This window comes from Oratosquilla oratoria, chromosome 11 (assembly GCF_046742065.1).
Source record: "Oratosquilla oratoria isolate Oo_2021 chromosome 11, ASM4674206v1, whole genome shotgun sequence".
Classification (NCBI taxonomy): domain Eukaryota; kingdom Metazoa; phylum Arthropoda; class Malacostraca; order Stomatopoda; family Squillidae; genus Oratosquilla; species Oratosquilla oratoria.
Window position 1 is genome coordinate 29,083,059 of NC_134787.1, and position 13,123 is coordinate 29,096,181.

Consider the following 13,123-nt stretch of genomic DNA (forward strand, 5'->3'; position numbering starts at 1 on the left):
TTTATACAGGGTGAAAGAGAACGAGTATAACAGCAGTAACTTTATATTTTGTAATGTGTGTATTGTGATGCATCATCATACATCAGGCAACCTGATGTGTGTGTGAATATTTGACTCATATTGAAGAGGTTAATGTTAATTGCCCATAATTGATTTTTAACTCACATCAGCTTTGAGATCATTCCATTTCAGTCTATAGTTTGATGTTTTGTCTGCTGTTCTATTTAAAGTGATATCTCTATTGCTATGTATTCTCCTCTTTAACTCTTTCACTCTATAGAGTACCCCAGCTGAATAAAACCACCAGCAGCAGCCATAAGAAATGTATAGGTTGTCAGTGACATTGAAAGGACTAATTAAGATATGTTTTATCCTTTTGTTTGCAGGGATTTTTCTTGGCTGAATAAAAGCCTACAGGAGTAGCCAGAACAAATGTATGAATAATATCAGCGAAAGGTTAAAAAAAAAAGTCTTGAAACCCATTTTAATTTTGTCTCATTTTTATTGAATAGATGGTTTCTGTTGTGGTTGATGGGGAAAGAGCAATGCAGCAAGATGATGGTAGGCTCATTGTTGCTGCTCATGACTTGACGGCCAGGATGGCTCATGTGTCTGCACAGGAACAGCAAATTGCTCAGTTGACAGCCTTGGCACCAGATCCAACCATTCCTATTACCTTCACAAAGGTATGTTCAGTGTGTATATTACAAATGTTGAACTTATTTTTATTAGAATTAGATACCTCATTTTTGTTTGAAGAAAGGACTATTTATCACAGGCCTTACAATATTATGAATTTTGTTGCATTGTCCAAATTGCACTAACCACTAGGTATTTTTTGATACCCATAAATTTCATTCTGAGAAAGAGGCTAGAGGAAAGGAATGTTACATATAGCAGTGAATGGAGGAGTTGGGTGGAGATAAACTTTAGAGAGAAGGGAGCAAATAAATATCTTGTGGGAATGAAAAGTGTCATGAGAAATAGTTAATGAGGGATGGACTCAAAGAGAAAACTATATTTACCTATTTGTACCTAGTTGTATCTTATGGGAAGGGAGCTATGCTCGTGGTCTCCCATCTCTATATCTCACCATATCTAATTTGCTCTTAAATTCTTGTATTGTTTTTGCACACACTATTGTTTCATTTAGTATGTTCCATTCATCCACTATTCTGTGGGGAAAGCTGTTTTTTTCATGTCTCTTCTATAACTGTCCTTTTTGAGTTTCTTTCCATGTCCTCTTGTGTTAATCTTATCTCAATTTAGTAAATCGTCTCTATCAAGAATTTCTACACCTTTCATAATTCTGTAGATGGTCAACAAGTCACCTCTTTCTCTTCTTTCTTCCAGAGTTGGTAGTTATAGTTTTGACAATCTTTCTTCATATGACATTTTTGATAGTGTTGGGGCCATCTTCTTTGTTGCTCTCTGGATTTGCTCAATTTTCTTGATATTCTTTTTAGTACTGGGTGACCATAGTGTCGCTGCATACTCCAGTTAGAACCTTATCAGTTTGACTAATATTTTCTTTACCATTTCTTCATCCAAGTAAGTAAAAGCCACTTTTATTGATCTTAACGAGTTATAGGTTTTGCCGACAATTTTGTTTATAAGCTTGTCAGAGGAATATGGTGATGATCACTCCCAGGTCTTTTTCAGATCCCACTTTCGGTACTTCTTTTTCACCAATTTTATGTTGTCTTGATGTCCTATTTTTACTTGCGGCGAAGGTCGAGGTGAGGGTGGTTCGAATCCTGCCACCAGCGAAGTTGAACCAAAGGCATGGTTCATTAAATTCCACGCTACAAAGCCCTCTGTTAGGGGTACCATCCTAGCCTCCCGATAAGGGGGAATGTGTGACGTTAAACCATATCATCATCATCTTTATGTTGAAGTCCACTTACCACTTTTGACTCCATTCACAAGCCCTATTCAGATCTCTCTGTAGTGAGTCACATTCTGTTTCAGTACTCTAACAATTTTACATCATCTGCAAAGAAATTCATGTAACATTCCACACCTTTGTCCATGTCATTCACATAGATAGTGAACATTATTGGTGCCAATACTGATTCTTGTGGAACTCCACTAATTACCTCCTCCCAAGTAAAACTCCTATCTCTGAGCACTATTTTAATTTTTCTTCCAAGCAAAAAGTCGTATCCCTCCAATGGTTTCAAATTTTCTTAAAAAATTTTGTGAGGGACTTTATCAAAAGATTTTTGTAGATCTAGAAATGCACAATCAGCCCATCTATCCCTTTCATGTATTATGTCTAGTAGTCTTTAGTAAAAACCGATCAAATTTGTGGTACATGAACTTCCCTGTCTAAATCCGAATTGTCTTGGATTTAGGATCTTGTTCTCCTCCAGATGTTTTATCTATCTACTTTTTATAGCTTTGTCACATATTTTAGCTACCATGCTTGTGAGGGATACCAGTCTATAATTTGTTGGGTCTAACTATTTCCTCCTTTATAAATTGGTACAATATCAAAATTTTTCCAGTCTTCTGGCATTTATCCTTCTTTGAGTGAGCAACTTATTATGTTATATATTTTGTCTGCTCTTCTTTACATTCTTTTAATATCCAATTTCCTATTCCATCCAGGCTGTGTGATTTCTTGACATCAAGGTTCATTATTTGATCCATTATTTCTTTCCATGTTACTCTTATTTTCCTCATGGGGGAGGATTTCATTTCTCCCTCTTAATCCCAATGTCACATTTTTTATCTTGTGAAAATAAACTTGAAGTGTTTGCTCATAACTTTCCCCATTTTTGTACCTTCTGTGTATTCTGTATTCCTTTGGCATAGTTTCATTATTTCCTGCTTATTTTTTAGTTTACCATTTACATATCTTTGGAATAGTTTGGCCGATCCTTACATTTTTCTATCATGTCTTTTTCATAGTTTCTTTTTTCTTCCCTGTATATTTTTACATATTCATTCCCTATGAAGGGGTGATTCTGCCCATGACAATACAGGAAAGGGACTTGGAATGGAAGGGAGTCAGAAAGAAGAAATTTAAATGTATACATACATATACATATACCAATGGCTTTTTCCCCCTTACAAGGGAGGTAGCCAAAAAACAGGCATAAAATCCACTCCCACCTATTCCATCGCCACAAACTCCACTCCCATTCACCCCCCTCCCTTCCTCTCTTGGAAAGACCACTTCGTTTAATCAGTGATCCCCCCCCCCCATCCCCTAATCCAGAAAAAAAAGAAGATTGGGAGAAATTCCTTCGGGCTGCATAAAAGATATTGTCCAAACATACTCCCCCCTATCCCCCATCCACTCCCATGCACCTCAACAGCATCCATGCACAACCATTCTCCACTCATCCCTGTCCTCTGTCTTCTCCCTTCCTCAACAGACATTCCTCTCTTACCCAGTGCCCCTTTTACCCATCCATCCATGTCATCTTTATTTGCCCCCTCATGTTCACACCTTCCACCTCTGCCTTCCACATCTCTTTTATTAATCTTTCTTCACTCATTGTTTCCATGTGTCCAAACCATCCCAGTACTCTTTCATCAACCCTACCTCCCAACTCCCTCTCCACCCCTGCTCTCCTCCTCACCTCCTTGTTTCTCACTCTAGCCCAGTAACCCCTACCATACTTCTCAGGCATTACATCTCAAACACATTCAAACTCCTTCCTCTATTATGTTACATGTTTCTGCCCAATACAGTGCTGTTGACACAATCACTCTTCATACAATCTCCTCTTAGTATCCATTCCCAAATGTCTATTTCTCATTACACTTTTTGATCCCCTAAGGCATTTACTTGCTTCTCTCAATCTACATTCTACCTCTACCTTCCTTCCTTTTCCACCATATTTGCACCCAAGTATCTAAAGCTATCCACTTCCTCCAGTCTCTCTCCTTTAATACCGTATTTTTCGGACCATAAGGCGCACCCGTAATTTGCTATTCCCCGTCCTTGCATAAGGCGCACCTGACCATAAGGCGCAGCTGGTCTTGTCATCGGATAATCATGCTTATGTGAGTGCATTCAGAAGTGATAATTTTCGTTGTCGAATGAGAAAAATCGTTTGGGATTTAGCAAGATTACAAAAATAAATGATATATTTTTCTATTTTGGTCAGTGAAATCAGACCACCTCCATGGATGGTATGCCCTACCAATACCCCTAAAAAACAACATAAACACGTTACGGGAATTGTAGGGAATAAAACCAGCATTAGCAGTTTTATTCCCGGAATTGTCTATTCACTTAAAAACACAAGATTACAAATGAAGGTAAATTTTTAGTTTCGACCATGGGCGCAATATAGCAATAGAAAATTAATTATTAATTTTGTAAATTGTAATGTATCAACGTAATATGCAATTTTGTGGGCGGAAATAAAAAACAAAAAAAAGTTACTAAAACAGATTTTGTAAGTAACGAAGTCTTGTTGGACGAATGGTACGCCATGTTTGTTATGATAGATGCCGACATCTAACCTAACCTGTGTTTAATAAATCGTTACCTGCAAATTAAATGTCATCCGGCTCGTCCTCGTTGTCGTCGTCGTGAGAGACGTTGGCAGGCTTTTCAACCACTCTCTCAGCTTGCGGGGTATACAGTTCCTATGCTACCGACTTCGTTCATTAGCATATTTGCTTGTACAAGTTGTAGCAAGGTTTATTTTTTTCATTTACGCCCACAAAATTGCATATTACGTTGATAAATTTTTATTTACAAAATTAATAATTAATTTTCTATTGCTATATTGCGCCCATGGTCGAAACTTAAAAAATACCCAAATGACTACAGTCGGATTGGAGCGAGACTAGACCAATGTAAAATGGCTGTCTTTGTTGTAGACGCTATCATGTCATAGCCATGATAGCGTTAATGAATGCAGTGGCATTGACTCGAAAACTGTCGAAGTTTTCGCAATTTTCTTGTCAAGATACATGCATCTTGGTTATAACTTGGTCGTAACTTTTGCTAGGCCTATGCACTGTCGCCGTCGGCAGGCTAGCTACGAAACGTGTGAAAATAGTACGTCACTGTCCGAGGCATTTTTTTGCAATGAAGCCACACATAAGGCGCACCACCGAATTTTGGCCGATTTTAAGGATTTTGCCCGCGCCTTATGGTCCGAAAAATACGGTACTCATTTCTAATTTGCTGCCACATTCTCCCCTTGTATATTTCATCACCTTACTTTTACCCACATTTATCTTCAACTTCCTTCTTTTGCACACCTTCCCAAGCTCCATTACTAACTTCCTTAATCCCTCCTCTAAACATATCACAAGTGCATTGTTGTCAGCAAACAACAACTGGCTTGTCTCCCATTTTTCTCTATTTTCTTTAACCATCTCCAATCCCCAGCCCATTACCCTTGCATTTACCTTTCACACCATCCCATCCATTTATAAATTGAACACCCACTTTTACCTCAAACCTAACACAAGTTCTGCTACTCTTGTAAAAACTCTTGACTGCTCTTAACAGCTTTCCTCCTATCCCATTGAATAGCTATGGTGACATTATGCATCCCTGGTAGTCTCATCTTTACCTCAAACCACTTGCTCTCTCCATTTCTAATTCTAACACAGGCTCTACTACTCTTATAAGAACTTGAATCCTCTTAACAATTCTCCTATCTCTTCTGCAAAACCCCCCACAGTGCCACCTGTCTGCCCTGTCATAAGTCTTTTCCAAATATATACAGGCCCAAAAAAATCCTTTCCTTTTCATAAGGCTTTCTCACATATCTATATTGCCACAAAATTCTAATCCATGGAGCCCCTACCTTTCTTAAACCCACACTATTCCTCACCAGTTACTCCCTCTGTTCCTCTCTTAATCATCTCAATCAAAACCCTCCCATAAGCCATCCCAACCACACTCAACAAATTGATCCCTCTGAAACTATTACACTCACACTTGTCCCCTTTTCCCTTGTAAAGTGGAACTACACAGGCACTCCTCCAGTCCTCCACCACCCTTTTAAACAAACATTAAACAACCTCCCAAGGCAGTCTACCATCACTGTACCTCCCTTTTTTAGACACTCCGCATGATAACCATCCAACCCAGGTGCCTTACCTGCTCTCATAATTTTAATAACTGCTTTCACCTCATCTTTCCTTATTTCTCCTCCATTTTCCTCATTCATCATGGTCATTTTCTTAGTGCTTCCCATTGCAACTACCTTTCCTTCCCTGTCCTCCTTCACATTTAGGAACTCCCTAAAATACTCTGCCTATCTTCTTCTTGCTGTTGTCTCTTCCATTATCATCTCTCCATCTGCACCTTTTACATTTTCTTCATTACTTGATTCACCTCATCTTCCTAATATAATTTCCTTCCAAAACATTTTTTATTACTTTCAAAATTTTCTCTCATACTCATACCCCATTTCACATCTGCTCTCCTCTTTGCCGCCTCCTGTATCTTATGCTTTACGTCTCTTCTCTTTTCTTTGTACCTTTTGCATGATTCTCTCATCCTATTTTGTAACTAATTTAAATGTATTAGAGAAATATAGTGGGGGTAATGAGGATGGATAGAGTAAAAAGTGATAAGGTAGAGCAGAGAGTTGGGGTGGAAAGGGAGCTGGCATGTAGGGTTGATTAAAAAATACTGAGATGACTTGGGTACATTGAAAGAATGATTGAAAGAAGACTAGCAAAAAAGTGTGGAATGCAGAGGTGGATGAAGTGAACATGAGATAAATACAGAAAATGAAATCATTGGATAGGGTGAAGGGGGCCTAAGGTGCAAAGAGGGATGTCTTGAACAGAAAGGTGTGAGTGGGGAATGGTTGTGATTGGATGATAAATTGATGTGTCCTGATGGGATTTATCTTTATCTATTCTAATTACACATGAGGGGATGAGGAGGAAGGGTATGTAATGAAGTAGTGGGGTTAAACTAGCTTTGGGTGTTGGACCCTGCTATGGAGGTGCTGTGCTTTGCTCCATTGCCACTGACCTAGGCAGTGGATGGGGTGCAAAGATGAACCTTCATCCACAAAGAACCAAGATAAAAGGGAAATGGAATTGGTGTGGAATAGGTATGTTATGGGTAGAGGATAGTTGTATGCCTTGGCTGGCTACCTCCCTTATAAATGGTAATAAGCCTTTTGCTATATTTGTGTATTTCAGGGACCTGCTAAATGTGGAGGAGGATAGGGAGGGAGTGGTGCTAATGAAATGACAGTGATGCGTGAGGAAAATGGAGGAGAAATAAGAAAAGATGAAGTGCAAGTAGTTATTAAAGTGATGAGAGCAGATAAGGCACCTGGGTTAGATGGGTGTCATGTGAAATGTTTAAAGAAGGGAGGGTAGAGTGCTGGAGGACTGGAGGAGTGCCTGTATGGTTGAGCTTTACAAGGGAAAAGGGGTCAAATATGAGTGTAGTAGTTTCAGAGGGATCAGTTAGTTGAGCCTAGTTAGGAAGGCTTATGGGAGGGTTTTAATTGAGTGTTAGGAGAGGAACAGAGGGAGTAATTGATGAGGAACAGTGTGTATTTATGAAAGGTAGGGGATGCATGGATCAGATTTTTGTGGTAAGACAGATATGTGAGAAGGCTTTAGGAAAAGGTAATGATAATTTTTGGGTCCGTATGGATTTGAAAAAGGCTTATGACAGGGTAGACAGGAAGCCACTGTGGGAGGTATTGCAGATATATGGAATTGGGGGAAAGCTATTAAGAGCAGTCAAGAGTTTTTACGAAAGTAGTAGAGCCTGTGTTGAAATTACAAATGGAGAAAGTAAGTGGTTTGAGGTAAAAGTGGGACTGCATCAGGAATGTGTCATGTCACCATAGCTGTTCAATTTATACATGGATGGAGTAGTGCAGGAGATAAAGGTGAAGGTAATGGGCAGAGGATTGGAATGGAAAAAAAAAATGGAGAAAAGTGGGAGTTGAGCCAGTCATTGTTTGCTGACAACACTGCAATTGTGACAGGGTCAGAAGGGGGATTAAAGGAGTTGGTGATGGAATTTAGGAAGGTATGTGATAGGAGAATGTCTGAAAAAGGGAGGTTCAGTGATGGTGGACTGGTTGGTGAGGTTATTTTATGTTTGCTGGAGAGAGGGTAGAGTACCGGAGGACTGGAGAAGTGCCTGTATAGTTCCTCTTTACAAGGGAAAAGGGGACAAGTGTGAATGTAGTAGTTTCAGAGGGATTAGCCTGTTAAGTGTAGTAGGGAAGGCTTATGGGAGGATCTTGATTGAGAGGATTAGGAGAGGAACAGAAGGAGTAATTGGTGAGGAACAGTGTGGATTTAGGACAGGTAGAGGTTGTGTAGATCAGATCTTTGTGGTAAGACAGATATGTGAGAAAGCTATAGGAAAGGGGAAGGATGTTTTTTGGGCTTTTATGGATCTGGAAAAGGCTTATGATAGGGTAGACAGAAAGGCACTGTGGGAGGTTATGCAGATTTATGGGATAGGAGGAAAGCTTTTGGGAGCTGTCAAGAGTTTTTATGAGAGTAGTAGAGCTTGTGTCAGGATTAGAAATGGAGAGAGTGAGTGGTTTGAAGTAAAGGTGGGACTTCGTCAAGGATGCGTTATGTCGCCCTGGCTGTTCAACTTATACATGGATGGGGTGGTGCGAGAGGTGAATGCTAGGGTAGTGGGTCAGGGATTGGAGATGGTTAAAGAAAATGGAGAAAAGTGGGAGGTGAGCCAGCTGTTGTTTGCGGACGACACTGTGCTTGTGGCAGGGTCAGAGGAGGGATTGAGGAAGCTGGTGGCAGAGTTTGGGAGAGTATGTGATAGAAGAAAGCTAAAGATAAATGTGGGTAAAAGTAAGGTGATGAGATGTACAAGGGGTGAAAGTGGCAGTAGACTGGAAGTGAACATTAACCCAAATTTGACAGGCCTGAGATGTTGTTGACGCATCTCACTCTCGGACGTCTTATCTACTTAACTTCCGCGCATAGCGGGGTTTCTGTATAAGGCCAGGGCCCTTCAGATTCACGAACATGTATTATTTATTATTATGTGTTGTGATGTGTTCATATGAGAATAAAATTTGTAAGACATCCTAAATTTATGTAAGCTTGAGTTTGGTTGCTTATATTACTAAGAGAAGCTTCAACTACCTTGTTTTTTTTATTTTATTTATGTATATCAGGTTCCATCCTTTACATATATGTTTATGTAATAAAAATAGTGATCACAAAATAATTTTTATTGAATTTACAAAAAGGAAAATAATAAAATTAGAAGCACCACATATATGCGGCAGCCCGTCCTCTGGTCCACTGGTGGTCAGTCTAGAAGACATGTCTGTGTTCTGCGTAGTTATTGAAGCACTTCCCTGGGCAGAAACCTAACTTACACTTGGCACACCAGTAGAAGGAGTCTTTTCTTGTCCCACTTTCTAAGCGACACTGGCGACAGCGTTTTCTTTTCTTGTCTGGGACTTCAGTCAAAAGATGACCTGGTCGTACACCTATAACTCCTGGTCCTGGTGATGGTGAGCGGCATCTGGTGTGATGAGGTTGAATAAGGTCTTCTATCAGCTCCAGCCTGTCATCCAGATGTGATTTGGTGCTTCCAAATGCCCGGTGAATGAGATGAGTGTTCACAATGGCAGTGTCCAGCAGATGAAAAAATAACTTTATGTACCACTTGTTGGTTTTTCGCGGTACAGGGTACGATTGTGCCATTTGATCAGACAAGTCCACTCCTTTCATTCCTAGATTATAATCTAGGATGGCTTGTGGCTTGTGGCGTACCTCTCCCCTCCTGTTGGGTGGAAGGGGTTCCATGTTGTCTCTGTGCATTGTTGAGAGGATGTTTACTCTCCTCTTGTCCATCCAGGATATACATATCATGCCTGTAGCTGTTGACCGTGATGTTATCTCTCCTTTCTTCTTTACTACCATATCTTTTGGCATGAACTTTCTATTCATCCTTACTGTGCCAGCCACATTTGTTCGCCTTGCCTGGAGGTAGTGAAAAAGTTGTGGTGACGAATACCAATTGTCCACATACAAGTCGTATCCTTTGTCCATCATGTCAGCCTTCGTCATCAGATCAACAACTGCCCTCATAGCCACTGGATCATTTCCTGGTTCCTTCCCCATATAGACCTTGAAAGCTATGGTGTAGCCAGCAGCAGGACCATCACTGCAGCACAACTTGTATACCTTCAGACCAAACCGTGACCGCTTTGAGGGATTATACTGGACAGCATGATGTCTGCCACGATATGCCAAGAGACTCTCATCGACTGTCACAATTTTGGGGGATGTATAAACAGTCTTGAAGGTGAAGTCAAACATATCAATGATGTGCCTTAGCTTCCACAACTTGTCATTGTCCTTCTGAGGATCCATATTATTGGAGAAATGCATATTTGATGCAATCATGGAGTATCGGTCCCTACTCATGGTCTCACCAAATATTTCGGAGTGCAGAAGTTTGCTTTTTGACCAGAAGTGCTGTGCATGCGGACGATTCTGCACTCCCATGAGAAGACGGAGACCTATGAAGGCCTTCATCTCAGTCTCGTCCACAGGTGTCCAAGGCTTCGAATGGGCATAGGCTTTGGGTGGGTTCTGGCTGGCATATGTGTTTGTCTCCTCAGCAAATCTTTCCCACATTTCAGGAGGGAATAAAGAGGAAAATACATCAGACACAGTGGAGTATCCATCCAGATCTTCATTCTGTACTCCTGGAGAACCAGAGAAAGCAAATCTCCTTGGTACGTTATTTTTCTTCTTCCACTGGAAACCAGATGTACCTGGTGCATTCCTGTCGTGCTCCTTCCTCACCACATTGGCTAGCGGCTCGTCCGAGTCTATTGATGAATCATGTATATTTACATAATCCAATTCTCCCCATTCTTCATCACTGCCCTCACTTGAGCTGTCCACGTCCTCAGGATCCCAGTCAGAATCGCCTACTTGTTGTTGTGTACCCGAAGTAGAGGGTACAGGTTGTTGTGTACCCGATGGTACAAGTTGTGTTCCACTTGCAGATGGAATGGCACGCCTTTTGGGTGATGGAGCAAGAGGTGCAGGGTCATCTTCGTCAGAGGATGATATACGCAAAGGGCGAGACTTGGAAGTAGGCCTTCTATGACTCGTAGGTCGAGAAGTTGAACGTAGAGAGGTTGAGGGCTGGCGAGGCATGTTAGCAGTTCAGAGGCCTGGCGAGAAACGACTTCAACCGGCTGAGTCTGAGTCTCGCCTTATATATAGCTCTATGGCCAATCATAGATAGCCAAGTGTAACATAATTTATTATCCAATCTCAGATCGTCTTATAAAATAATACATTTCAAATAAACCAATCAGAATGCGCCAATTCGGTGACATCATTCACCCCTCACCTCTATGGCCAATCATAGATAGTGTAACATAATTTATTATCCAATCTCAGATCGTCTTATAAGATAATATATTTCAAATAAACCAATCAGAATGCGCCAATTCGGTGACATCATTCACCCCTCACCTCTATGGCCAATCATAGATAGCCAAGTGTAACATAATTTATTATCCAATCTCAGATCGTCTTATAAAATAATACATTTCAAATAAACCAATCAGAATGCGCCAATTCGGTGACATCATTCACCCCTCACCTCTATGGTCAATCATAGATAGTGTAACATAATTTATTATCCAATCTCAGATCGTCTTATAAGATAATATATTTCAAATAAACCAATCAGAATGCGCCAATTCGGTGACATCATTCACCCCCCTTGAGTAGGGGGGTATTGGAGTAATGAGGCGAAACTAATTATCCCCCCAGTCCCCCTCCCCTCTTACTTCAAATGGTAAACAAAGAACCTCTGGCCTTATAGGATAAAAAGACGCACATATGCTGAGGACCGAGAACAAGAGACAACACCGCATTTGTGCGTTCCCCGTGAATTTGGAACGTGGCTATGTAACGCATATATGCTGACACCCGATATCTTCAGAAATTTGCAAGTACCACATATATGCTGACCCCGAAATCTTGGAACAAAAGTGATTGCCGCACATGTGCGGCACCCGGGCAATTTGGGTTAAGGGAGAGCGACTGGAGGAAGTGGATAGTTTTAGATACTTGGGTGCAAGTGTAGCAGGAAAAGGTGGAGTGAAGGTGGAGGTAGAATGTAGATTGAGAGAAGCGAGTAAATGCCTTGGTGGATTAAAGAGTGTAATGAGGAATAGACATTTGGGAATGGATGCTAAGAGGAGACTGTATGAAGGAGTGATTGTGCCAACAGCACTGTATGGGGCAGAAACGTGGAACATAAGAGAAGAAGAGAGAAGGAGTTTGAATGTGTTTGAGATGAGGTGTCTGAGAAGTATGGTGGGGGTTACTAGGCTGGATAGAGTGAGAAATGAGGAGGTGAGGAGGAGAACAGGGGTGAAAAAGGATTTGGGAGATAGGGTTGATGAAAGAATATTAGGATGGTTTGGACACATGGAAAGAATGAGTGAAGAAAGACTAGTAAAAGAGGTATGGAAGGCAGATGTGGAGGGAGTGAACATGAGGGGACGTCCTAGGATGAGGTGGATGGATGGGGTGAAGGGGGCTTTGGGGAAGAGGGGAATGTCTGTTGAGGAAGGAAGGGAGAGGACGGAAGACAGAGGTGAGTGGAGAATGGTTGTATATGGATGATGTTGTGATTGCATGAGGAGGAATGGGCGGGGGGGTGGGGTAGTATGTGTGAGTAAATTTTGACGCAGCCCGTAGGGATTTCTCCCCGTCCTCTCCTTACATGCAAGGGGGGACGGAGAGGGGGGGTCGCCGATTAAATGAAGCGGCCTTGCTGTGGATGTGCTGTGTCTTGCGACACTGCTTCTGACCCAGGGCGGTGGGCAGGGTGCAGGGATGACCCGTCATCCAGGAGGTGCTCAGATGAGAGGGAGGGTGGGAGGGGTGTGGAGTGTATTTAGGGATGAAATGGGTGGGAGTGTTTTTATGCCTTTCCCTTTTTGGCTACCTCCCTTGGAAGGGGGAAAAAGCCTTGGTATATGTATGTATATGTATGTATGTGATAGGAGAAAGGTGAAAGTAAATGTGGATAAATGTAAGGTGGTAAGATGTACAAGGGGAGAGGATGGCAGCAATTTGGAAGCAAGTCTTAAAGGAGAGAGGCTGGAGGAAGTGAATTGTCTTA

The 13,123-nt window shown here is 41.3% G+C and overlaps 1 protein-coding gene across 3 annotated transcripts in view; it reads left to right on the plus strand.

Moving 5' to 3' along the window:
* Positions 1-13,123, plus strand: part of LOC143029698 (E3 ubiquitin-protein ligase TRIM23-like) — a 144,225-nt gene that overhangs the window by 69,856 nt on the left and 61,246 nt on the right. For all 3 annotated transcript variants that reach the window (XM_076192537.1, XM_076192539.1, XM_076192538.1), the window contains exon 8: positions 513-686. In XM_076192537.1, coding sequence (XP_076048652.1) covers positions 513-686 — 174 coding nt within the window. The remainder of the gene's footprint in view (positions 1-512; positions 687-13,123) is intronic.